The following is a 25,458-nucleotide window of genomic DNA, read 5'->3' on the forward strand; positions in this document are numbered from 1 at the left end:
AGAGAGTGAGCACAAGTAGGGGGAGCAGCAGGCAGAGGGAGAGGGAGAAGCAGGCTCCTAGCTGAGCAGGGAGCCCTACGAAGGACTAGATCCCAGTATCCTGGGATCATGACCTGAGCCGCAAGGCAGACGTTTAAAGACCGAGCCACCAAAGTGCCCCCAAAAGTCTACTACATTTTTAAGAGAGTTACATTAAAGAAACCATGAATCAGGATATTAGAAGTCTGTGACTCTTGGGGCACCTGGGTGGCTCTGTTGGTTAAGTGTCTGGCTCTTGATTTTGGCTCAGGTCATGATCTCATGGAATCAAGCCATGCTTTGTGCTCCCTGCTGGGTGTGGAGACTGCTTGGCATCCTCTCTCTCTTTCCCTCTCCCTCTGCCCCACACCGCATGTGCTCTCTCTTTCCAGAAGGAGAAGGAGAAGAAAAAGAATTATTTCTATTTGAGGTAAAATATTTTATTTCAATGTTATGGAGTTTTTTATATTGCCCCATATATTAACTCATATATTCTAGTTTGTTTCCTTCAAAAAATAGATTATATTTCTTTTGCTATCCACTTGCTACTGAATTTTCTTTGTTGTCCACATTAGTTGTATCATCTGGATGCTTTACAAGAATCATAATTATATAACTTTATCTCCAGGGTTTTCTTTCCTTATATGACATTTGGGTTTTTTTTAAGGTTATATTTTTTTCAATGACCTTTACATTTCTTCAGATCAATGTCCTTCACTTTAGTTTTTCCAAAGGGGATATCCATGATGAATGATTATGTAGAGATAATTCCATCCCCTCAGAGACCCAGATCTACACAGATGGGTTGCTTGCTTAGAATGTACATTTTAGACAAGCAATATCTCCTACGTGCTCTTGTTATTTAAAGGAAGAGTTGCTTCAAAAAATTATTCTCTCTGCAATTTTCAACTATTAATTATTTATAAAATAAGAACTTATGGTTCCCATCTATGATATTATTACCATATATTAACTGCTGTTGATAAAATTTGTCACACATAATTTTATTTCTCTAAAAGATGATACAAATAGCAAGGTTCTTTCAAATCTGTTGGGGAAATTATACTTTTGGTTCTTCTGTGTCTTTTCTCCTATTTGGTGTTTCCAGATATCAATTCAGTTTTATAGAGGAAAACACACAAGACAAATCCCAGAATGCATGGTAGCTAGCCAGTGGGTCTCCTATCATAGACATGTCATTAGGCACTTCTCACACCTTTTTGTAAGCTCACTGATATTTAGTCTGGTAGGTTTAGAGATTTTTTTTTTTTTTTAAGATTTTATTTATTTGACAGAGAGAAAGAGACAACGAGAGAGGAAACACAAGCAGGGGGAGTGGGAGAGGGAGAAGCAGGCTTCCTGCTGAGCAGGGAGACCAACTCGGGCCTCAATCCCAGGACGCTGGACCTGAGCTGAAGGCAGATGCTTAACGACTAAGCCACCCGGGCATCCCAGAGGGTTTTTTTGTTTTGTTTTGTTTTGGTTTTGTTTTTACATAATTTACCCTAATATCAAAGTGTACTTCCCATATATCAGCTATCCCACAATTCATTTTGCCAACTCTACCTAGAAGGTATAATAGAGAGAACATGTTAGATTAAGACCCTGAATTGGTGGATGAGGAAGGCTAAGCCTATCAACTAATTACCCTTGTGATTGAGAAAAGCATTTGTGAAAGTACCCGTTCTTATTGCAAATAATCTGAAATGGATGAATACGGAGAACTGAGTGGACTGCCCACTGCTCAGCATTTCTGGTAAGATAGAGAGATGAGAGAAAATGGGCACAATTTGAAAGAATACCTCAAAGGTGAGGTTGGTTGTGTTATTACTATTGGTATTCACTAGGAAGTCACACACACACTGTCTTCCTCTTGGCTCTTGGCCCCAGGAATCCCTGTTTATCCTTCTACTTCTTAAAGCTCATGCTTCCTTTTTTTCTCTCTTTAAAAAATGTTTCTCCCAATATCTTCTCAGTTTTCAGCTACTTTGTGGCTTTAGCTATAATTCCTTATCCTCTTTAAATACAATTTTCTTCCACCAGATTATCAATATTATCCCAGAAACATTTTTAAACAGCCTGCTCTTCCTAAAGCCTTGCCTTAGGTATTAGGTATGATACAAAGCGGAGACATGAGCTAATATTTTTGGAGTGCCTACTATGAGTAAGAAGACATTGTGCTTGGCATTTCATCCACATACCTTGTTTAATTCCTATAGCAACCTTAGTAGATACTATATCTCATTTTACTTATGAAGAAATTAGGCTCACAGAGGCTGATTGGTGCAAAATCCCACAGTCACAGTCGACAAAGGAGCTGAGATTCAAACCCTGGTTGAATTTTAAAACCCATTATCTGTCTAGGTGATTGCAATGTTAGGAATGTCCATAAACCGTCTTTCTAGTCAGGCTTAAGTAATTGTTAGAATGAAGTGCCACAGGAATGCCAAGGAGGGTTAATTCCATCTGGGACGGCAGAGAAACTCAATGGAGAAGACGACTTTGAAAGTGGCTTTGAAGGATGCATAGAATTTCACTAAACAGGTAAAAGGGACAGTGAAGGAGCAGCAGAATAAAGGCAGGGTAGCTCTACAGCACACGCTGTATCTAGGGAATGGAGGCCTTTCATGCCAAAAGGAGGAGTTCACCTTTATAAGCGATGAGCCCTCCCAGGAGTGTGAGCAGGGGACCATTCCAAGTTTTGAGGGAAAGAGCACCACAGCACTGTGAAAGAGAATGATTACGTGAGAAATAATCAGGATCTGAGGGAAATGTAGGAAGAACTAGGGAACCACAAGAAGGTACTCAAAAGCCCAGTCTAGAGGATGCTGGAGGTGAGGGATATGAGGGAATTAAAGGTTACTGAGGCTTCTAGACTAGGTTTCTGAGAGAGTCATGATTCTAGTTACCACAAGAGGGAGCACAGAGGAGGAGAAGTTTCAGGGAATAATGGAGTTGAGTTCTTGGTGCTAGTGCCATGCGCGGGGAGCTCCCTCACAGCAAATTGTCTGGAGCTAGACTCACAAGCTGGGATGATTTCCATGGGGCCATGAGGATAAGACACAGTAAGAGAGGGTAGGGAAGAGTCCCGGGAACACTTCTACTTAGAAGTACATGTGGGGTAGGGTTACCTGGGAGAGGTGGTGGTACTTGTTAGATTAGGCAGGCCAGGGTCTGACTGAGGGATCTGAGGATTGAGTGCAACTCTTAGTGAGTGAGAAGCCAGAGAACGAGTGAATGGGCCAGGTTAGGGAGATGCAGGGCTGAAGATAAAGGTTGAGCGCACCATTGGGGGGAGATGTAGCAGGAAAACTTTAATCTCTTCCTACTTAAGAGTTTGTCTCTCAGGGGAGTCATGAGCAATGGTGGGAGTGCCTCAGCCAAGAATTCCTAACACACTGGAGAGTCTGGCTCTAGTGACAGTTCATGGAGAGTCTTCTTCCGTCTACTGTCTCCACACACACATCCCTGAACGCGCTCCCAGACTCCGGGCTTTTAATTCACTCTCTTTCTACTTACTGTTACTTTCCTTACAAGCTAACTGAACTATAAAGGGTAGCAACAGGGAGATTTTTGTGGGATGGGATGCTTCTGCATTTGATTGTGGTAGTGGTTATACAAATTCACACATGGCTAAATGGCAGAAACTCACCGGTATTTTACAATGTTAGTTTCTTAGTTTTGATGTCATACTTTGGTTATAAGATGTAAGCATTGGGGGAACTGGGTGAAGGATATAGGGTTGTCTCTGTACCATCCTTACAACTTCCTGAAACTCTGTAATTATTTCAAAGTGAAAAGTTTTTGTTTTGTTTTGTTTTAAAGGCAGATGAGGAATGCCTGAGTGGCTCAGTCGCTTAAGTGTCTGCCGTCGGCTCAGGTCATGATCCCAGGAGTCCTGGGATCGAGTCCCGAACCAGGCTCCCTGCTCAGAGGGGAGCCTGCATCTCCCTCTCCCTGCCTCTCTCACTCTCTGACAAATAAACAAATAAAATCTTAAAAAAAAAAAAAGGCAGATGATTCTGTATAGTAAATCTCTCTTTGATATCTTTGTTTTTGATCAGTTGACTGACAATAAATTTGGGGCCTTTCTTAATACTCCTTTAATTGTTTTTATCCACCTTGAAGTTCGTTTTTATCCTCCCTTGGTTTCAGTTCTACTTGCTTCTAGATCTACCTGTCTGATCTGCAAGTATAATACTACTGTGTTGCCACCACTATACATATTTTACTATTTTGAAAAGGATAGAAAGATACAGTATAAGTAAGATATACCTGCATATGTTCACGTTTATAGGTGTGTATGATGCCGCCTCATCAATCAAGGGGTTTGACAACTACTTTATTTTTTTTTTAACTCACCATCTACATGTTTACATAGGCTCTATATTCTTTTATTATTCTGTCCAAAAGACCCTGAAGGATACAATCTTCTACATTTTACCAATAAGAAAAGTAAAGCAACAACAGAAATCATTGCCCTCAGATGATTCAAACAGTGAATGCTTAGGCCAAAGATGAAAGTAAATATTTCATCTCTTTCCATTTTAACTGTTTACTTAATTAGCCACTTAAAAAAAAAAAAAAAGGAAGAATTTCGTACTTACCACAAGCAGCAAAAGAAAATCAGGCTGATGCCTAAAATACACATTCCATTCTCTGTGGAAACTGATGACAGAAAGTAAGACAGGTGTTTCATGTATTTATTTATTTTAAAACACCATGTATGTATTGAAGGCCTTAAATTCAAGACCCTATGGTATTTATTCCTAGCAATACAAAGAATTAAAACGTCCATGTACTCAAGGGGGTTATACTGTAGCTGGTGAAACATTAAGTTAACTGTAAAAAGTAATTAGCATCACAATTATAGTATGAACCACAATTGGCTAGTATAATAAGAAAATTATAAATGTTGTGTAGTGAAAAAAAAAATCTATAACAACTTCCTAGCATTGGAGACATTGACATTGAGGAGTATGGACCTTGACAAAGGGAAAGGGGAAGAAGAAATGCAAGAGAAGGTGGGAAATTGAGCACTGGTGTGCTCAGTCTGCTAGAAGGAGTGGAAGGAAACTGTTAAGAGCATAGACTTTTCTTCAGCTTACTTTGTTTTAATTACTCTTCTTTTTTTTTTTAAAGATTTTATTTATTTATTTGACAGACAAAGATCACAAGTAGGCAGAGAGGCAGACAGAGAGAGAGAGAGGGAAGCAGGCTCCCTGCTGAGCAGAGAGCCAGATGCAGGGCTCAATCCCAGGACCCTGGTATCATGACCTGAGCTGAAGGCAGAGACTTTAACCCACTGAGCCACCCAGGTGCCCCTAATTTACTCTTCTTTTTCCAGTTTCTGAAGATGGAAACTTAGATTATTAGTTTTAGAACTTTCTTCTCTTTTTAAAAAATTTATTTATTTATTTATTTGAGAGAGAGAGCAAGCGTGGTAAGGAGAGGGAGAGAGAGAAAATCTCAAGCAGACTCCCCACTGTGTCTGAAGCCTGATGTGGGGCTCCATCTCACGACTCTGAGATCATGACCTGAGCTGAAACCAAGAGTCGGTCACTTAACTGACTGTGCCACCCAGGTGCCTTGGAGAACTTTCTTCTTTTCTTTCTGGTGCTTTCTTAGAATTTCTATCTCTCTGCTTACATTGCCTATCTGATTTTCCATGCTGTCTATCCATTGGAGCTCTTGGCATGTTAATCAAAGTTGTTTTATATTCCCAGTCTGATGATTACAACATCCCAGCCAAATCTGGTTCTGATGATAGCTGTGTGTTCTCATATTGTGTTTCTTACCGTTTGGTATGCCTTGTAATTATTTTTCTTGATAGCCAGACATGATGTACTGGGAAAAAGAAACCGCTGTAAACAGGTCTTTTCGTAACATGATGGTGTGGTGTTGGGGAGGGGAAGCATTCTGTAGTCTTAGGATTAGGGCTCAGGCTTTTACTGAGCCTATGCCTCTGGACTGGGAACTTCAGAGGTATTTCTCAGTCGTTTTCTCCCTGTTATCTGGGACAAAACAGCTAGAGCTGGTATTTCCCTTCCGCAGGTCAATTAGGCTCTGAGAATACCTGAGCAGGTTAGGCTCTGCTTAACTAGTTTCCCCTGTGGGCAGGCCTTGATAAGAGGAACGCTGTGCCCTGGTGCATTTCAAAATGGTTTCTTTTCCTCTCCCCCTGCCAGAAATACGAGGGATTCTTCTTTGATACTTACTGTGGGAACCTAGTCAAGCTCCTGGAGGTAAATCTCGTAATATTGAGGGCTTCCCTTATGACCAGGGGCCCCCGGAGTTTTTAACTGTGAGACCTGTCTACACTGAGTCTTCAGCGACGTATCAACTCCAGGCAGGTTTTCTAGCCTGGCAGAGGCTCCCACAGGTTTTTCTCCTCCTGAGTCCCTGCTCTAGTCAGCGGCACCTCCCTGTGTTCGCTGGTCTGTCCCGTCTCCGGGCGGCGGTTTGCCTTGTGTCCCCCCCGCGCTTATGGATCCCACAAGAGTTGCTGGTATTTCAGTCCGTTCAGCTTTTTACTTGTTAGGATGGAGTGCGGACTTTCAAGCTTCTTCCCTGTGGACAGGAAGAGCAGAAGTCCCCAGAGCATAGACTTTAAAAACAAATAATCTTCCGATTAGCTATTGGACCACAGTAAGTTATTTAGCCTCTCTTGGTCTCCGTTTTCTCATCTATAAAATGGGAGTTATAGGCACAGTGACTTCTGCGATCATTGGGAGGATGAAATAAGTTAGAATGGAGGCTCCCATGATGTTTTAGATGCTGCAAATATCTTCTCATTGTGGGTTATCTGGGTGCACTTTGAATTCTGCCTATAATGTTATTTATGGAAGAAAAATGTTTAATGTTTGATGTCTAATTGTTTACTCTGTGCTTTGGGGAGGACTTGTTTGCATCAGTAAAGAGTACTTGGAAACCCAGAAGAAAGATGGGCAAAGGATAAGAATAGGCAGTTCACCAAACCAGTAATCTAAACGACTGGTGTGTCTATGAAAGAAATGCTCTACCTTTCTAACGGTCAGGGAAATACAAACGGAGAGCATAATGGGATACTACTCTAGAGAGCTGCATTTTGGCAGTACCTAGCAAAGATTAAGGTGCATACTTGGTGACCTAGCTATTCCAGCCGTGGATATGTAATCCAGAGAAATATTTTGCACCAGAGATGGATAGGAGGCATGCAGTGTTTTTTTGTTGTTCATCACAGAAGAAAAAGATGGATAAAAAATCAGAACATACTCATTGACTAAACTCTGCAGCAGTCAGAAATAATGAACTCAAGGTGCACACAGCATGAGAGAATTGTTCAAACCGTGGTGTCAGGTGGAAAAAAAAAGAGTAAGATCTATGGCATAAATCATTTGTATAAATTAAAAATTTATACACATTAAAAACCAATTTTTTCAGCTTTATTGAGGTATAATTAACAAATAAAAGTTGTATATGTTCATGTATACAATATGAGACTTTGATACATATACACATTGTGAAATGTTTACGACAACCAAGCTAATTAATATAGTCATCACCTCATATAGTTATCATTTGTAGTGTGTGTGTGTGTGTGTGTGTGGAGGACGTTAAGATCTCCTCTCTTAACAAACTTCAGGCACACAGTATAGTATTGTTAACTATAGTCATTGTGCTGTCCGTTAGATCTCTAGAGTTCATTCATCCTGTATAACCAGAACTTTCTACCATTTATAATTTTAAAGAATACATTAATAGCTAAGGATAATCACAAAGACATTCTCTAGTTACTTATGTCTGGGGGCAGGGGGAAGACAGAGAGGGAAATAGAGGAACTGCAGATGCTGGAAACAAAAAAAGATGGACCTTGCGTAGACAGGGTTATCCCAACTCTCTGACCCTAAGACCAACCGTCCCCAAATGAAGACATCCTCAAGCTTTGTAAGGACGATTAGTGTTAGCCACTGTAACAACACTTACTATCATTGATAGGTAACAGTGCGAAGAAAATTTGGGTGAGGATGATGCAAATTTTATGAAATAAAAATATTTAATGGAGATCTAATCATCTTTGTAAATTAGGTCAAGTTAAATTAAATTTGATTTCTTGAATCATTCACCTACTGTGAATTAGGTGAATTAACCGATTAACCAACTAACCGAATTGGTTAATGCCAAATTAGAACTGCCGTTTCAAAGTGTAGTTTACAAATGTTTCAAGACACGACAGCACTCTGTATTCTCCTTTCATGTTTATCAGTGTTATTTAAAAACTTGTTATGGAGAACATAGAAAAGTATGCAGTTCACAGTAGTTTATTTTAATGAATGGTCATGAAGTAAACGTGTCATCATCACCCAAGGCAAGAAATGGGACAGCACCAGAGAAGCCACAAGTCTCTCTATGTCCTTCCTCAAATACTACATCCTTTCTCCCTGCCGGTGATGTCTCTGTCTTCTAGTACCATAGCTTACCTTTTACCTGTTTTTAAACTTCAGGTTAGCACTTTCACATGCTTTAGTGCAGTAGGAATTTTAAAAACAATCTAGGCTCCATATTGGATTTATACCCGGAACTTCATCTTATAAGTGGCATTTGAAAAATTTTTAGTTTCCAACGAATGTATAGAAGCCATTTTTGTGTGTTGGCTTTGTATTTTAAGACCTTATCAAACTCACTTGTTACTTCTAGGAATTTTTGTAGCTTTTTTGGGATTTTCCATGAGGACAATCATGTCATCTGTGAATGGGGACAGTTTTTTCCTTTCTAATTTGTATGCATTTTATTACTTTTTATTGCCTCATTGCACTAGCTTGGATGTCGGGTGTGGTATTTAATAGAGTTTTTTTTTTTAAGATTTTTTATTTTATTTATTTGACAGACAGAGATCACAAGCAGGCAGAAAGGCAGGCAGAGAGAGGAAGGGAAACAGGCTCCCTGCCAAGCAGAGAGCCCAATGCAGGGCTTGATCCCAGGACTCTGGGATCATGAACTGAGCCAAAGGCAGAGGCTTAACCCACTGAGCCACCCAGGCACCCCTTTAATAGCAGTTTTAAGAACAGACATCTTTCCCTTGTTCTCAGTCTTAGCGGGAGAGTATCCAGTCTTTCACCCACTAAGTATAATCCTAGCCATAGGCTTTTTGTAGATGTCCTTTAATAGAAGGTCTTTTCTCTTTCTAGTTTGCTGAAAGTTTGACTGTGAACAGATGTTAAACTTTGTCTAATTCTTTTTCTCCATCCATTGATACTGTCTTCAGATTGTTGATAGGATGGATACATCGATTGGTTTTTGATTATTGAAACTAGTCTTGCATTCTGAGCATAAGCCCCATTTGATGATGCTGTATTTTTTTTTTAAATCTATATTGCTGGATTCAATTAGCTAATATTTCATTGAAGGTTTTTTTTTTTAATCTATGCTTATGGGAGATATCAGTCTGTAGTTTTCTTGTACTGTCTTTGTCGAGTTTTGGTAATCAGGATAGTGCTGCCCTCATACAACAAGTTGGAAAGTATTTTTTCCTCTTCTGTTTTGTGGAAGACATGGTGCAGCATTTGTGTTATTTTTTCTTTAAATGTTAGATGGAATTAAGCAGTGATACAATCAGAGGCTGGAAATTCTTTTTTTCAGAAAGATTTTGACCATAGATTTAATTTGTTTAATAGTTTTAAGTCTACCTAGATTACTTATTTCATTTAGGGTAAGTTTTGGTAGTTTGAGGTTTTTACAGAATTACTTCATTTTATCTAATTTTTGAATTTATGAGCATTGAGATGTTCATGGGGCTCACTTATCCTAGTAATGCATATTCAATTTATAGCAATGTCTTCATTCCTGATCTTGGAAATTTGTGTCTTTTATCACTTTTCAGTCTTCCAAGATGTTTATCAATTTTATTGTTATTTCTAGACAACTAGCCTTTGGTTGTGTTTTTTCCCTGTTGGTTTTTTCCCTGCTTTCAGTTTTATTAATTCCTACTCTGACCTTTATTATTTCCTTCCTTCTGCTTCCTTTAGGTTTATTTCTCTCTTCTTTTCTTCATTTATTAAGGTAGACGCTTAGATAACTCGTTTGAGATCTTTTTTCTTTCTAATAGAAGAATTTAATGTTCGGAGATTTTCCTGGTTTTTCTTTTAGTTACTGACTTCTAGTTTAATTTCTGATGATCGAAGAACATATATTTATGACTCAAATTCTTTTAAATTTGTTAAAGTTTATTTTATGACCAAGGATATGGTCTCGGTTGGTGAATGTTCCATGTGCACTTGAAAGGGATACATATTCTACTATTGTTAGATGTCAGTTAGGTAAGTTGGCTGATGGTGATTGTTCAGTCAGCAATTATATAATCTTCCTGATTTTCTGTGTACTATTTCAATCAGTAACTGAGATGCAATGAATGTATAGAAATTGCACAGTAAGTTGTCCATCTCCACAGAGAATGGAGCAAAACTTGATGAGTCTTGCAATGAGACACTTGGTTAAATGTAAGGAAGAACTTCTTCTTTTTTTTTTTTTTTTTTTAAAGGAAGAACTTCTTAATTGAAGGGCAATTAAACACGGAAATGGCTTTGCATGGGAGCCTACAGACTCTTGATCCCATGTGATCTTTAGGATGAGGCAGCAGCTGTTGTGGTTAACATAGACTCACAGAGAACCATCTTGGAGTGGGATGACTGAACCAGGTGGTCTCTTGAGGTCCACATCCTGGTGATGATTCATTTTTGATCCTGAGAAGTAGAAGGAAACGAACCTTTATTCTTCTTAGGAGTTGATACTGGTTCTCTAAGACTCATGATGTGATTGTAGCCCTCCAACAGGCTTTCAAAAGTGTTGTTTTTATACCTGAATCAGAATTACCTAAAATGACTATTCAAAAATGTACCCCAGACCTGGTGATTCTAGAAGAAGTTCCCAGAACTATGCATTTTAGTAAGTTCTCCAACTGGTCCATATGCATACTGCAGTTTGAGAAGCATAGTCATTTAGAAATGAGAGGCTTTCTTGTTCTGCTACAAATGGGCCTTTGAGACATATATAGTTTTGCATGTGATGACTGAGGTCCCTGCCTAAACTTATTTCCTGGAGGGGAAATAACACGTGCTAAGAATGGAACTACAGAATGGAGATACTGAAGAATTTAAAGAGAATTTTGGTCAGGATATTCTAGGCCCAATGGGAGGCATAGATGAGAGGAAATGAAAAAGGGATTTATGGGATCCTAACATTTGCCAGGTACTTCCATTACAATAAAAAAAATCTCTTGAAATTATTTTTGGCCCACTTTGTTTTATCTTCTTGAAATTTTCTATTCAAACTTTTTTTTTTTTTTTAGAAAAAAGTTGAATAGTATCTTTTTTAAGCCAAAGAAAAGGAATTTTTCTTTCCATTCCATAGTCAGAATAGATTGCAAACCCATAATATCCCTAGCAACTATGGAACGGACAGCCATCTCTTCTGAAATTTTTTGGAAAGAACCAGTGGAGCTGGTAAAAATACAATGGAAGAAGATCTCAGTGTCGCCCAAGAGACAATTCAAAGCAATTTAATATTATAAAAAGAATCCCCAAACACCCAGAACTCCCAAGTTCCACTTTGACCCTATATTTTGAGTTGTTGTGAAAGTCCTTGATGAGGAAGACGTAGGAAGGAAAGACTCATACGTAGAACATTCCAGATTTCCCCTCCAAGGTCACTGGAGATTCTGTTAGAGCAGGTTCCCCCAGCCAACCATGTAGGCTACACCTCAGTTCTGGGTCACTTTTCAAATCTTCTCCAGACTCCTGCCAAGGTCTGAATTGCTCGTTCCTCTCCTCCTCTTGGCACTTACATGTATCTCTGTTTCAAGTTTGACTGTCTTTTTGTGATCTCCTGCCTCAGTCTCCTCTTGTCCTCCCAGGCTCTTTCCCCTCCTTTCTAGATTGGTGCAGGACAGGTAATGGGCTTCTCTGGATTTTTGGCTCCTCTGCCTTAGACACAGAGCCCTGACCCTGTCTACGTTTAGCAGTTGAGTTGGGGTCCAGGGACAAGTCTGCTTCTTGCATACTCTGATCTCTGAAACATGCCGGTGTTTGCTATTTAAACAATCTCAACCAGCCATTTAAGCCCAATGGAGTAAATTCATCTTTTAGCCCACATCCACGAAACTTGGCCCACAGTGGGCTGCAGCTAGTCTTTGCCAGTGGTGCTTGCAAACTAATTCTAAAAGTTTCTTCCAGTACGTTTACACAAAATAAATTTTTCCCTTGGCAGAGCAGCTTGTTTTGATTTGGGTTATTTGACTACAAAAGCCTAGAGGCCAAGCATTTATTTAGAAATATTAGGAATCAGCAGCACAAATGAGATTGAGTTTTTGTGAAAAGTTAAAGATTTCTCCTTTGGGGGGGAGTTCACAAAAGACCCCATTAGCCAAGCCTCGCCAGTAATTAGTCTGATTTCTCAGGCAAGAGGCAGGCTAATTGTCTGCCATCCATTCCAGAGGCCTAGAGACACTTTAAAACCTACCACACATTGAAAAATATCTTTGGAGAATTTCCTGCTGCGTCTAAAGTCTTTTCTATTAACTAAATATTCAAACCGAGATCAATATGTGAAAATATGAACGAAATGGCCAATTCTAAACGTGTCTTTTCACACGGCCAATCCACAGGCCTGGCAGGACGTGCGACTATAAAGAAGTGGGAAGGGGCTGCTACTTAGTAGCAGCACCGTGAGATGCATGTCACAATCCAAGTTTAATACAAGAGGGAACTGAAGCTCAAAGAAGGTAAATACAAGTTAAAGAACCGTTTGAAAAAAATCATCTTGTCCCTGACTCACCGTGTTGACGGCAGACCCCATTGGCTCCCATGTGCTGAGAGTAAGGTGTAGACAGAGGGCAATGGGAGAAGAATTTTAGAAATATAGAGAGTTAGCTCCTAATAGGCAAATGGTGTTCAGGCAACAGGCTTTTAGGGCCCAAATCAGAATCCACATTGGCTCAAGTAAGCGTCTCTGGAATTACAACAGAGAGGACCTCGGACAAATTCCAGAAAAGTGGGCAACAGACCCAGGTTGTGTGATGATGACCTGCAGAAAGGAGTGTCGCCCTCCTTCCCCCCACCCTGACCCAGACTCTGGTTCCTTCCTGTCTTCAAGATTTCTTAGAGGCGAGTTCATTGTTTAAAGGCATTTTTGTTTACAGTGTTTGTTGGAGGCCAAAGTGTTTGACCTCAGTGGAGGGATTGATAATTCCTACAGCAGAGATTTGGCCTTTGTGGTAAAATTGTCCTGTATGCACAGCCCTTTGATCCAATAAAGGTGTGTGTGTGTGTGTGTGTGTGAGTTTGTGTGTGTGTGTGTGTCCTTATTCAACAGTGAACAGTGGAGGAAGGCCTGAGCAGACCACGGTTTCAGCTGGGGGAAACTCCTTAGAGCAAACAAGGTCTTGTTTAGGTGGCTTTCTTGATGAGGATTTCTCCCACCAAGGAACCCTTCTTCCCCCACAGTAGCCATGTCTCCCAAACCACACTCCCTGGATGTCCCTGCCCTTTGGCTCACCAGAGCCTTTATAACTGTGAGACCGTGTTCTGCAACATCACTGAGTTGGGGAGCAGATTCCGTCTTTGTGATCAGAATACCTCATGGTTGCAGAGCTCTCGCCATGTCTGCACTTCATGCCCTCCCCTGAGCGCCTGATACATACTGCCTGGCTGAGCTTCCTGACCAAGCTTCATACACTGTGCCTCCACAGAGAAGGAAACTGAGACTCAGGGGCAGTCACTTGCCCTGGGAACCGGGATTTAGACCCAGGTCCACGCGACCCCCCACGCCACACTCAAACTTCTGTGCTGCCATCTCTACTTTTTGCTCAAACAATGGAATTTAAATTGGAATTTAAATTTGCATTTGTTGATTATTTAGTAATGATGGCCAATTTGTTTGTTTTCCAAACCAGACCCGGAATGGGCTTGTGTCTTCCTCAGTCCATCTGGATTCCTTTCCCCCCGTGGAGGCCCAGAGTGGTTGTCATCATAGAACACTGGCCTCAGAATTATACATAAGTTCAAAACCAGTCCCAGCTCGCGAGGATTGATGCACCCGAGAGGCTTCACGGAGATGTGGCCTTGTGTCCTCTGCCCAAGTTCCAAAGTTTCAGTGAACGGTGGAGAATCGAAAACCTGTAGCCATATTTTTGAACTTTTTGTCTGGGAGCAATTTCAAACTTACAAAAAAGCAACAAAGGTAAAAATACTATAAGAGGGTGTCTGGGTGGCTCAGTGGGTTGGGCCTCTGCCTTCAGCTCGGGTCATGATCTCAGGGTTCTGGGATCGAGTCCCGCGTTGGGCTCTCTGCTCAGCAGTGAGCCTGCTTCCCCTGTCTCTCTGCCTACTTGTGATCTCTCTCTCTGTCAAATAAATAAATGAAATCTTTAAAAAAAAAATACTATAGGAGCACCTATATTGTCTTCATTTTCCTCCACTTGCTTTATTGTTTGCATGTTTCTCCCCCACTCCATATATCTGTGCATTTATAGAAACCATTCAGAGGAAAATGTCATAGATATAGAATATATACTTGTATTTATTTATCTCTCTAGCTGTACAGATGTATATGTATATATGCAAAATGTAATTCTTTTCAGAACAATATTGAAGTAAGTTCCATACTTCATGGCCCTTCACTCCTAAATATTTCAGTGTGTGTCTTCTAGGGCTACAGGTATCCTACTACATAACCATAGAGCCCAGCGAAGCACTTTATCTGATCTACCCTCCACAAGTCGGTGTTGTTAGTTGACCTGTCAGTGCCCTTTACAGCACTTCCCTATGGTATGGGCTCTGGTCCAGCCACATTTGGCTGTCATATCTTTTTAGTCTCCTTTAATCTGGTTTTTATGATGTCAATCCCCTGTCTCCCCCACACCATTTTTTTTCTTCACAAATTTGTGTACCTTCTTTGTGCGGGGGCAATGCTAATCTTTCCAGTATCGTTCCAGTGTTCGTCCATCTGCTGCCAAAGTGAGTACTGGGTGCCATTTTGTTTTATGCCGTGTTCTTCCTTCTGTGTTTGGTGTTTCCTCATCGTTACGTTGGTTATGTAATCACAGCCAGAATTCTGCCCAGATGAGGTGTGTCCTGTCCTCCACATCTGGAGCCACACCATGTCATCTGTCCCATGCAGATGGTAATCTGGACAATCCAGTCAAGGTGTCATATAATTTCTCCATTGTCTGCTTGCTGGTTTTTTTTTTTTTTTAACTCCCTTGACATTGGTAAGTGATATGTGGGGAGTCACCTTAAGAAGACACTAGTTTCCGAACAGCAACTATGTAAGAACGCTTTTCCCGTGCCAAGCACTGTGAGTTACAGATGTGGCCCCTTTTCATCTTGGGGATGTTCCTTCCATTTCTCCTGACCACAGACCTGTCTTCTCTTGGCTCAGAACCCTCTGTGGGAGGCGGTCTCAGGAGTGGGATCGGATCTGCCGTTGTTACCGCTGGGATTAGGCAGCTGCAAATGGACCTGGAGCAGAGAAAAAGAGGAGAGAAGAGATGTTAATCACAGGGCCCCGTTGAGAGGGGGAGACCGCCTCCAGAAGCCCACTCAGCTCCGGGAAAGAGAGAAACTGACTGCAGGGCATGGGAGTAAGGAAGTTAGAGTCACTGAGCTGCATGAGGAAAGCTTGGCCTGGTTCCATGAAACGGAGCCTCGGACCTCCACTCTGTGGGCCCTGCAGCCTTGGCTGCTGCATTCTCAGGGGACCAGCAGCACCCAGGCACTTCTGAGGGGGCACGCCCTCTGGCATGGCGCCAGCAGTTGCCAAGGCTTCTACAAAGGCCACAAAACCCAACAGCCTCATGACAAAGGACAAGTCCCCACTTCAATTGCTTCGGAGCCCCAGATGCGCCACTTGAACTCCTGTTCAGACCCTGGTTATGCGCAGCCATTCCAGACCAAGTGGATGCCAAGGTGCCCGACTATGCTGAGCTGTACTGTAAACACAAAGCCGTCCAATCAACCACTGAGAAATTCTGCCCAGGACTGGCAGAGCTAGGTCTTCATCCAGCTCTTCTGCATAAATAAAAGTGTCTTCAGCATTTAATTCTATCGTATGAACCCCAAAAAGGCCTTTGACCCACCTTTGGTTGGTGGGTCCTGTCTGAAACCAAACCCTGCATATGGTGAATAAAACAAAACAGAAAGAGGAGTTTATTGCAAGACTTTTAAATGGCAGACTGGGAAACTCATGGCTATGGGAGAAGTGAGTTTAAGGTTCTTTACAGACTAATATATTTTATGGGGTTATTTGGCTTTTTCAGCTGATTGTCTGCCTAGAGGTCTTCTTTATTATTTGGATCAGGGTAGCTGAGTCGGGGGAACAAGTAAGTCCTGAGATGTCATGAACAGACTTAGTGTTTAGGGATTGGCTTGTGCCTTCTGCTGATTTTTTTTAAGACTTATTTATTTTCTTATTTTAGAGAGAGAGAGAGAGAGAATGTGGGTGGGTGGGGGTAGGGCCAGAGGAAGAAGGAGAGAGAATCCTTGAGCAGAATCCACTCTGAGTATGAGCCCGATGTGGGGCTGGATCCCAGGACTCTGACATCATGACCTGAGTCAAAATCAAGAGCTGGCCGCTTAACTGACTGAGCCACACAGGCACTCTTCCTCTGCTGATTTCTAAGAACCATAAATTCCTCTAAGGTTAGGTAGAGTTTCCTTTAGGTACCTATGTTGGTCATTTCCATTTTGTCTCTGACATAGAGATTCAATGGGTCCTAAAGGAGAGCTGCCGAGAACCATTGTGAGGGGTTCTCTACCTAGTTGGGAGGGTGCCCTGGAAGACAGCAGTGCACAGATGTTTTTCTACCCAGCCATCCTTCCATTCATTCTTTCAGCTAATGAATATTTCTCTCTCTCTTTTTAAATATATTAAATAATCTCTATACCCAACTCAGGGCTCAAACCCACAACCCCGAGATCAAGAGTCTCATGTTCTACTGACTGAGCCAGCCAGGTCCCCCTCAATCAATGAATATTTCTTGAGTAACTGCTTTGTACCTAGAGACCCAGGTCACTCAGCTGGAGATGGAGATGGAGAGGGGAGAAAACTTCCTAACAATGAAAGGAGAAACAATTCTATCCTGACTGGGTGGATAGATGAAATCTTTACTTCTCCTATCATTAAGAACACATATAGCTTGGGGCACCTGGGTGGCTCAGTGGGTTAAAGCCTCTGCCTTTGGCTCAGGTCATGATCCCAGGGTCCTGGGATCGAGCCCCGCATCGGACTCTCTGCTCTGTGAAGAGCCTGCTTCCTCCTCTCTCTCCCTGCCTGCCTCTCTTGCCTACTTGTAATCTGTCTGTCAAATAAATAAAAATAAAATCTTAAAAAAAAAAGTAACTTTTTTTTTTTTAAAGATTTTATTTATTTATTTGACAGAGAGAGATCACAAGTAGGCAGAGAGGCAGGCAGAGAGAGAATGAGAGGGAAGCAGGCTCCCCGTGGAGCAGAGAGCCCGATGCGGGACTCAATCCCAGGACCCCGAGATTATGACCTGAGCCGAAGGCAGCAGCTTAAACCACTGAGCCACCCAGCTGCCCCCCAAAAAACGTAACTTCTAATGATGTTTAGAAATAAAGAATCTAGAATCTTCTAAAAGAAAAGAACTTTTTTTTTCTTTTACTCTAGGGAAAGAAAATAAAGACACATAAGCTGATCTTTAATTAGAATTGACCACTAAATCTGTGAGACATGGGGCTGCTAAAAGGGTGGTATTTCACTTTGACATTGGGCTTTATAACTGGACACAATGCAGACCCTAGAGTGATTCAGCATTTTCCTATCCCCTCTGTGTTGAGCTTGTGGAAAATAGGTCAAGTAATCCAGAAGCTTCCCAGAGGGAAGAGGCTGGAAAGAAGCTCATGGGCCAGCCTGTCTGGGGAGCAGGGGGTGAGGCCATGAGACACAGACACCAGGACAAGAAACCCTGCCTCTCCAGGGGACCCCCCCTACAGCCATTGTGCTAAGAGATGATGGATGCTGCAGCCATCCTTTGCCAGTGGATTTTAGGGAATAGAAGCAGCAGGGTTTTTTTCTGAGCCAATGCACAGACTCCTGGGAACAGTTGAAGTTTCTGCTGTTTAAGGAATTAAATGGTTGGAAGCTCACTCATCCATTGAAAACACTCCCCAGGATTATACTGAAATGTTGGGCAAGGGTTTTTCCTGGTACAGAGAAATTCTGGGACCGGATGGGGTGCTGCTGGAAGAGACTCCTGAGAAAAAGCCATGCTTGGGAGCCAGTTCTGCAGGATGGGAGTGTGGTGGCTGACAGCCCGACTTCCCCTCACGGGATTCAGCCCGCTCAAATCCAAACCCATGGAACAGAGTTCTTCCAAAAAGGCCTGGGATAAGAGCTCATGCTTTTAGTCATTCTGGCTATATTTTCAACCAGGCTGATGCCCATGATGATGCAGAGAGAAGGAAACACACCAGAAGCCTAGTCTCTGTTGTGGGAAACCTCCCATTCATCATCCTTACCAATACAGGACAGGGCCAAGAATCACAAAGTAAGGAAAACAAATAAACCAACAAAACAACTGAGAATCCAGCATTGATGTTACACAATGTTCCATTGGTTTTGTTTGTTTACACCCTACCTATTTTCAAAAAGAGCATTAGAGCAACTTTAGATTGTTTACTTGTGAAATCTCCCAGGGCCCCATTCAGAATCCATTTACACAAACTTTATACATAATTCTCATCCATTGTCTAAACCCTCAGCTGTATAAAGCAACAAATAAATGTGAAAGAACCTACTACAGTAGGTAACTGATAACAGCAGGAAATGACAGGTGCCAACAAAAAGGGAGACAAAAAAACTGTAAGAGCCAGAAACCAAAAACCGGCCACCTGGGCCCATTTAGAGTAGCCTTAAATAACCCTTGGAGTCTTAAATCTATTCTAGATTGGGCCATTTATGATATTTTTATGAGTAACCTGGAGTCTCTAAGAAAAGGTATGATTATGTTCATTTTGCCTTGTTTATGAAATTGGAATGTATTTGTTCAGGAAGATTTTTGTCTCACATCATTAAATTCTTGAGTTTTCTGTTTAAATGATTAAGCTTTCAAGTATTAGAAGACTTAGTCATCTAGAAAGACTCATGGTGCAAGGTTCAGAGAAGCCCAAATAGCAAATTTTAAGCTTGAACACAGGTGTGTTTGGGGTTTATCAGTTGATTCTTGGTACAAATTATACTTCCCACCTTGAAAGGTATAATTTGGGACTTCACATAGATCTTTGCAAATAGCATTAATGTGATTCATACAGCAATGAATCAGGACCTCAGGATCAATTTTTCAGTTGGAATCCATATGGACTTAAAAATGGATTCAGTGCTTCCATAAATTAAAAAGGAAACTTAGAAATAGAATTCAAGGTGTTTCATCTACTACAACTATGTATCCTTTTGGTTTGGTTGGTTATATCCTGGATCCCTGAAATTGGTTGGTGTAGGGAACACTGACCATAGTCTTTTGCTGCTAAAAGTCCATTCCCCTTCTTACTTACAGGGGAATTGTGGTGGAGAGCTGGGCCCAAACATCTTTCCTAGACTCTAAGGGTATGAGCATATGACCAGGATTGCCCCAAATTGGCCTTGCCTCTTGAATCCACAGGAAGTGCTAATAATTGATGAAGTCTATATTATTTTCATAAGATAGAGAGGGATATTGGGAGAGATGGCTGCCCACAGAAAAAAGCAAGGTAGCCTGTAGTATCAATTGTCTGTGACATGATGTGATGTGTGTGTGTGACAGAAAGATCTTCATGTCATACTTTGGGCTATGAGTGGTGATAAGCCAAAGGAAACAGAAGACAGTATCAGAGAGAGACCCTGGATCTGCCCTAACATTAATATATTAGTGTGACTGTTGGTGGGAGTGCTTAGTGCAGCCACTTTGGAGACCAGTGTGGAGATTCCTGAAGAAATTAAGAATAGAGCTTCCCTATGACCCTGCAATTGCACTGTTGGGTATTTACCCCAAAGATACAGATGTAGTGAAAAGAAGGGCCATCTGTACCCCAATGTTTATTGCAGCAATGGCTACGGTCACCAAACTGTGGAAAGAACCAAGATGCCCTTCAATGAATGAATGGATAAGGAAGATGTGGTACATATACACAATGGAGTATTATGCCTCCATCAGAAAGGATGAATACCCAACTTTTGTAGCAACATGGATGGGACTGGAAGAGATTATGCTGAGCAAAATAAGTCAAGCAGAGAGAGTCAAGTATCATATGGTCTCACTTATTTGTGGAGCATAACAAATAACATGGAGGACTTGGGGAGATGGAGAGGAGAGGGAGTTGAGGGAAACTGGAAGGGGAGATGAACCATGAGAGACTGTGGACTCTGAAAAACAACCAGAGGGTTTTGAAGGGGCGGGGGGGGGGGGGTGGGAGGTTGAGGAACCAGGTGGTGGGTAATAGGGAGGGCACGTACTGCATGGAGCACTGGGTGTGATGCCAAAACAATGAACACTGTTATGCTGTAAATAAACAAATAAAAAAATAAAATTAAAAAAATATATATATTAGTGTGAGACATGGGTTGGATCTAGTGATGCAAAAGGTGAACATAATTTTGATAATAATAGCAACAATAATATCTTATATTTTTAAAGCCTACTATGTGCTAAGGAATTAGCATGAATTTCTTATTTAACACTCATTGTTAACATATATGGTACAACCTATTCATATCCCTATTTGACAACATCAATCATGATTGTTATCAAATTCAGGGGCCATTATTAAGTCCTTGTTTTGATCTTTAGTGACATAGAATATATGAATCTCATTGCCTTCTTTAGGATTACCTACTTTGTTTTCTAGGACATTATATTCTTTTGGTTATCCCTTTTTTCTGGTCATGCTCTTTCTTTTGTGGTCTACACTTTCTCTGCTCTCATCAGTTATGTAGGGGGGTGTCTGTCATTCTAAGCCCTACCACTCTGTATGAGCAGTCCCATAATTTATAATACCACCTATACATTGATGAAGCTCAAATAATAACAGTTTATTGAGTAGTTTCTAGGTTTCAAATTCTTTTCTAAGGGTTTCACATGTAATAACTCATTTAATGCTCACCCCCTTGAAGTAGGTCCAGTTTTCATCCTGGTTTTATAGATGGAGAAATGGAAGGAGAGAGGCTGTCCCAGGTCACAATGCTAATAGGAGGTGGAGACAGAATTACAATCCATGTGGTTCAGCTCAAGAACCTGAGTATGAGTGAGAGATTAGAGAACAGATAAAAATTAAGTAGAAAAGTGAACATTTATTTAGAATGAGGAAAGAAATCATAATAAATTGAAAAGTTAAAGGGTTGACAGAGACTTCCACTCTTGGTTAAGATGGAATAACAGGCACCACATTTGCTTCCTACCATATACAACCAACAATGCTACAGAAAAATGAGCAAGAGAAACGACAGAGTGGTTTTTCAAGAGATTTGATATCGAGAAACCAAGGACACGAATCCCCAAGAAATAGGAAACAAATAAAATAAACCTTATAGTTGCCCTAACTTACTCCTTTGAGTATTTCCAAGCTACAGGGCAAAGAAGAAAAATTCCAGGGAGAACTTGGTTGATTCCCTGGATAAAGAGGCTGAGTTGAGCTAAAGTTCATAGAGTACTGGAAAGGACAGAGCTGCACAGAGAGAGAATTTCAAAGAACAGATTGTTCCCTTTAAGTATTTGGCAGAGCATTCCTCAGTGTGTGTGTATGTGAGAGAGAGAGACAGAGAGAAAACTATACAAGGCCAGGAAAAGAACCAACAAAAAGATTGGAAGGAACAATACCTGGAGTTTGTACAAGGCCAAGAGTTGTACCTCCTCCCACCACACGGACTGGAATTCTTCTTAATTTTCAAAACATTAGGTAAAATAGTCAGAAGCACATTGCCTAAGAAGTGGGAAATAATTAACTCTAGACTGAAGACTAGTCTGCTCTCACCTATGAAATCTTAGAAACAAAATAACAAAGAATCAAACTGTTTCCTAGTAATTTAACTGCATCTCAGAACACAGCCAGTAATATTTATATTCAAATGTTTGAATATTCAAATATTCAATAATATTCAAATATTCAGTATTCATTCAAATATTCAATATTTATTGACTATTCAAATATTCAATAAATATTCAAATATTTAATTCCAAAAATATCCAGCAACCAACAAGAAAAATTCATAACTGGCATTTAATAAAAAATTACCAAGTATGAATAGAAGCAGGAATATATGACCTGTAATAAGGGGGAAAAAAGTCAACCTAGAAATTATACAGATGTTAGAATTGGTAGGCAGGAACATAGGGCAGTCATTTTAACTGCATGGCATATGTTTAAAAAGGTAAGTAAAGATGAGAGTCATTAAAAGATGCAAGTTAAATTTCTAGAGATAAAAACCATAATGCCTGAAGTGAAAAATATATTACAGAGAATTAACAGAAGAATTAATTGCAGAAGAAAAGAGTAGTGAACTTGACAAACCATGAGAGACTGTGACTCTCTGTCACATGTGACACATGTGGCTGTGGACTTGGAGAAACAGAGGGTTTTGGAGGGGAGAAGGTGGGGGGTTGTGTGAGCCTGGTTGTGGGTATTATGGAGGGCACGTGTTGCATGGAGCACTGGGTGTGGTGCATAAACAATGAATTTTGGAACACTGAAAAAAATTAAATTTAAAAAAGGAGAGAGATCAGTTCTGGAATGAAGCAAAGAGAGGAAAAATAATTTAAAAAAATAAACAGGGACATGTTCAAATGGCCTAGTATATATAAGCAATGAGGGTTCTAAAAAGGAAATGATCAAAGAAAAATTATTTGAAGAACAATGGTCCCTAACTTTTTAAATCTCATTAAAACTACATGGAGCTTAATGACCCTGACCACAAAAAAAATGAAGGAAACTACACCAAGGCACACCCTAATCAGATTGCTGGGGAAATCTTAAAAGCAGCTTAGAGGAAAAAGGACAGGTTACACTCAGAGGAATAAGGATAACAATGATGGTAAGTTTCTCATCAGAAAACACACATACACACAAGCACACAAGGAAAGCACAAGACAGTGGAACAACATGTTAAAAAGACTGAAAGGGGAAAAAAACCCTGTCAATACAAGATTTTATACCCAACAAATATATTTTTCAAAAAGTTAAGGCAAAATAAAGACTTTACAGACATAAAATCCTGAATAAATTTATCACTTATCGACCCATAGTCGATAAGTTGATAAGTCGATAAGTGATGGACCCAAGAAATAAAGTCCATCAAGCAAAAGAAAAATGATACTAGATGGAAATAAGAACCTAGAAAAAAGACTGAAGAATATTGAAGGTGATAACTACATGGTTAAGTACATATGGTTTTAAAAATATTTAAATCTAATTTTATAAAAGATAACTAATTGGTCATTAGTCATCAGGGACATGCAAATCAAAACCACAATGAAATACCACCAGAATGGCTCTAGTCAAAAAGACAGTAACAAGTGTTGAGGATGTGGAGAAACTGAACACTTATAATTGCTGATGGGAGTGTAAAATGGTGCAGCTGCTCTGGAAAATGGTATGGCAGTTCACAAATGGTTAAACAGAGAGTTACCATATGACTCAGCAATTCTACTTATAAGTATATGCCAAAGTGAAATGAGAACTTATATCCACACAAAAAACATGTACATGAGTGTTGTTGACCTTTTTTTTTTTTTTTTTTTTTAAAGAGTCAGCTATTTTCTCAGTAAATTAGTTTATTTGGGAATAGCAGAGAACTGCAATTTAGGATGAGCCAACTATGGTGAACCATAGGTAAGATCAGGGAACAGAGAAGAGAGGCTTGCTTGTACAGGGAAATAAAGAAGCTTGGAGGGGTTTTTATAGATTCTGAGTGTGGTGGTTTCTCATTGGCTGAGCTGTTTCTGGGCAAGGAGGAATCCTTCCTTCTTCCCGATGGGGTATGTAGAGTGAGCTTCTTCCTGTTGGGGAATTCGAGATATGCTTCCTACAGTGAGTGATAGTTCTTGAGACGTAGTGCATCAGGGCTCCTGACTCTAGTTGACTTGTTGACTATAGCCCTTCATTTCCTTATTTTAGTGTTTAGTTTTGGGGGTTGTACTCTGCTTCATTAATATAGATGATATGCTTAAACTATATCACTTTATGTAGAGTATAAGAACCTTACAATAGTGGGACGCCTGGGTGGCTCAGTCGTTAAGCCTCTGCCTTCAGGCTCAGGTCATGATCACAGGGTCCTGGGATCCAGCCCTGCATCAGGCTCCCTGTTCAGCAAGAAACCTGCTTCTCCCTCTCCCATTTCCCCTGCTTGTGTTCCCTTTTTCACTGTCTCTCTCTCTCTGTCAAATAAATAAGTAAAATCTTTTTTAAAAAATGGAGTTTCCTTTATTTATTTTCAGAGTGTTCATATCAATATTATTTATAATAGTTTCAAAGTGTAAACAACCCAAATGTCCGTCAACTGATACAAGTATTTAAAAAAGTAATATATTTATATAATGGAATATTATTCAGCAATCAGAAGGAATAAAATGTTGATACATCTGACAACATGAATTACACCTTGAAAGCATGCCAGATGAAAGAAGCCAGTCATAAAAGATCACATATTATATGATTCTGTTTATAGGAAATGTCCAAAATAGGCAAATCTACAGAAAGGAAATTAGTAGTTACTTATGGCTGGAAGGATGGAGGATTTGGGAGATATAGGATAAAAAGGGTTTCCTTTTGGGGTGATAAAAGTATTCCGGCATGAAGTAGTGGTAATGATTTCACTATCTGCAAATATACTAAAAAACACTAAATTGTACACTTTCAAAAGGTGTATTGTGTAGTATATGAATTATATCTCAGTAAAGCAATTACAAAAATGATAACTATTTAAACAAAAATAATAACAATTAATTGTGAGTTTTGTAACATATGCATAGGTAGGATGTGTGAAACACAGTATAAAGGCCTAAAGGGAAGAATTGGAAATACACTATTGTAATGTTCTTTTTTTTTAATTTTTTGAAAAATATTTTATTTATTTATTTGACAGAGAGAGACACAGTGAGAGAGGGAACACAGGCAGGGGGATTGGGAGAAGGAGAAGTGGGCTTCCTGCCGAGCAGAGAGCCCAATAGGGGCTCCATCCCAGGACCCTAGGATCATGAACTGAGTCAAGGCAGATGCTTAATGACTGAGCCACCCAGCCACCCCACTATTGTAAGGTTCTTATACTCTACATAAAGTGATATAGTTTTACTTGAAAGCATATCATCTATATTAATGAAGCAGAATACAACCCCCAAAACTAAACACTAAAATAAGGAAATGAAGAGTTATAGTCAACAAGCCATGTAAGGAGATAAAATGAAATTGTGTGAAGTTCTCATTCAAA

The 25,458-nt window shown here is 40.3% G+C and overlaps 1 protein-coding gene and 1 non-coding gene across 3 annotated transcripts; one reads left to right on the plus strand and one right to left on the minus strand.

The window, feature by feature from the left end:
- The first annotated feature begins 12,665 nt into the window (after positions 1-12,665).
- On the plus strand, positions 12,666-16,067 carry LOC123951159. 2 transcript variants are annotated; one of them, XM_046019859.1, is made up of 3 exons: positions 12,666-12,772; positions 13,943-14,229; positions 15,430-16,067. In XM_046019859.1, the coding sequence occupies exons 2-3, from the start codon at positions 14,080-14,082 to the stop codon at positions 16,039-16,041; spliced, it is 762 nt and encodes a 253-aa protein (XP_045875815.1). In that variant the 5' UTR covers positions 12,666-12,772; positions 13,943-14,079; the 3' UTR covers positions 16,042-16,067. The 2 variants fall into 2 exon arrangements, with proteins under 2 accessions (XP_045875815.1, XP_045875814.1); XM_046019858.1 differs by lacking the exon at positions 12,666-12,772 and having other exon boundaries at positions 13,660-14,229.
- On the minus strand, positions 14,907-15,009 carry LOC123951267. The gene has a single exon (XR_006820412.1). It is a non-coding gene; the product is annotated as a U6 spliceosomal RNA (small nuclear RNA).
- Positions 16,068-25,458: the final 9,391 nt, after the last annotated feature.

This window comes from Meles meles, chromosome 9 (genome assembly GCF_922984935.1).
Source record: "Meles meles chromosome 9, mMelMel3.1 paternal haplotype, whole genome shotgun sequence".
Classification (NCBI taxonomy): Eukaryota; Metazoa; Chordata; class Mammalia; order Carnivora; family Mustelidae; genus Meles; species Meles meles.

What these genes read in the sequence shown, in the direction of transcription:
- LOC123951159 (XM_046019859.1), top strand. Translation starts at nt 14,080, where the DNA reads ATGCACCCGAGAGGCTTCACGGAGATGTGGCCTTGTGTCCTCTGCCCA. An exon ending in CTTACAAAAAAGCAACAAAG is followed by an intron (nt 14,230 to 15,429) that starts GTAAAAATACTA and finishes CTCTTGGCTCAG; the next exon opens with AACCCTCTGTGGGAGGCGGT.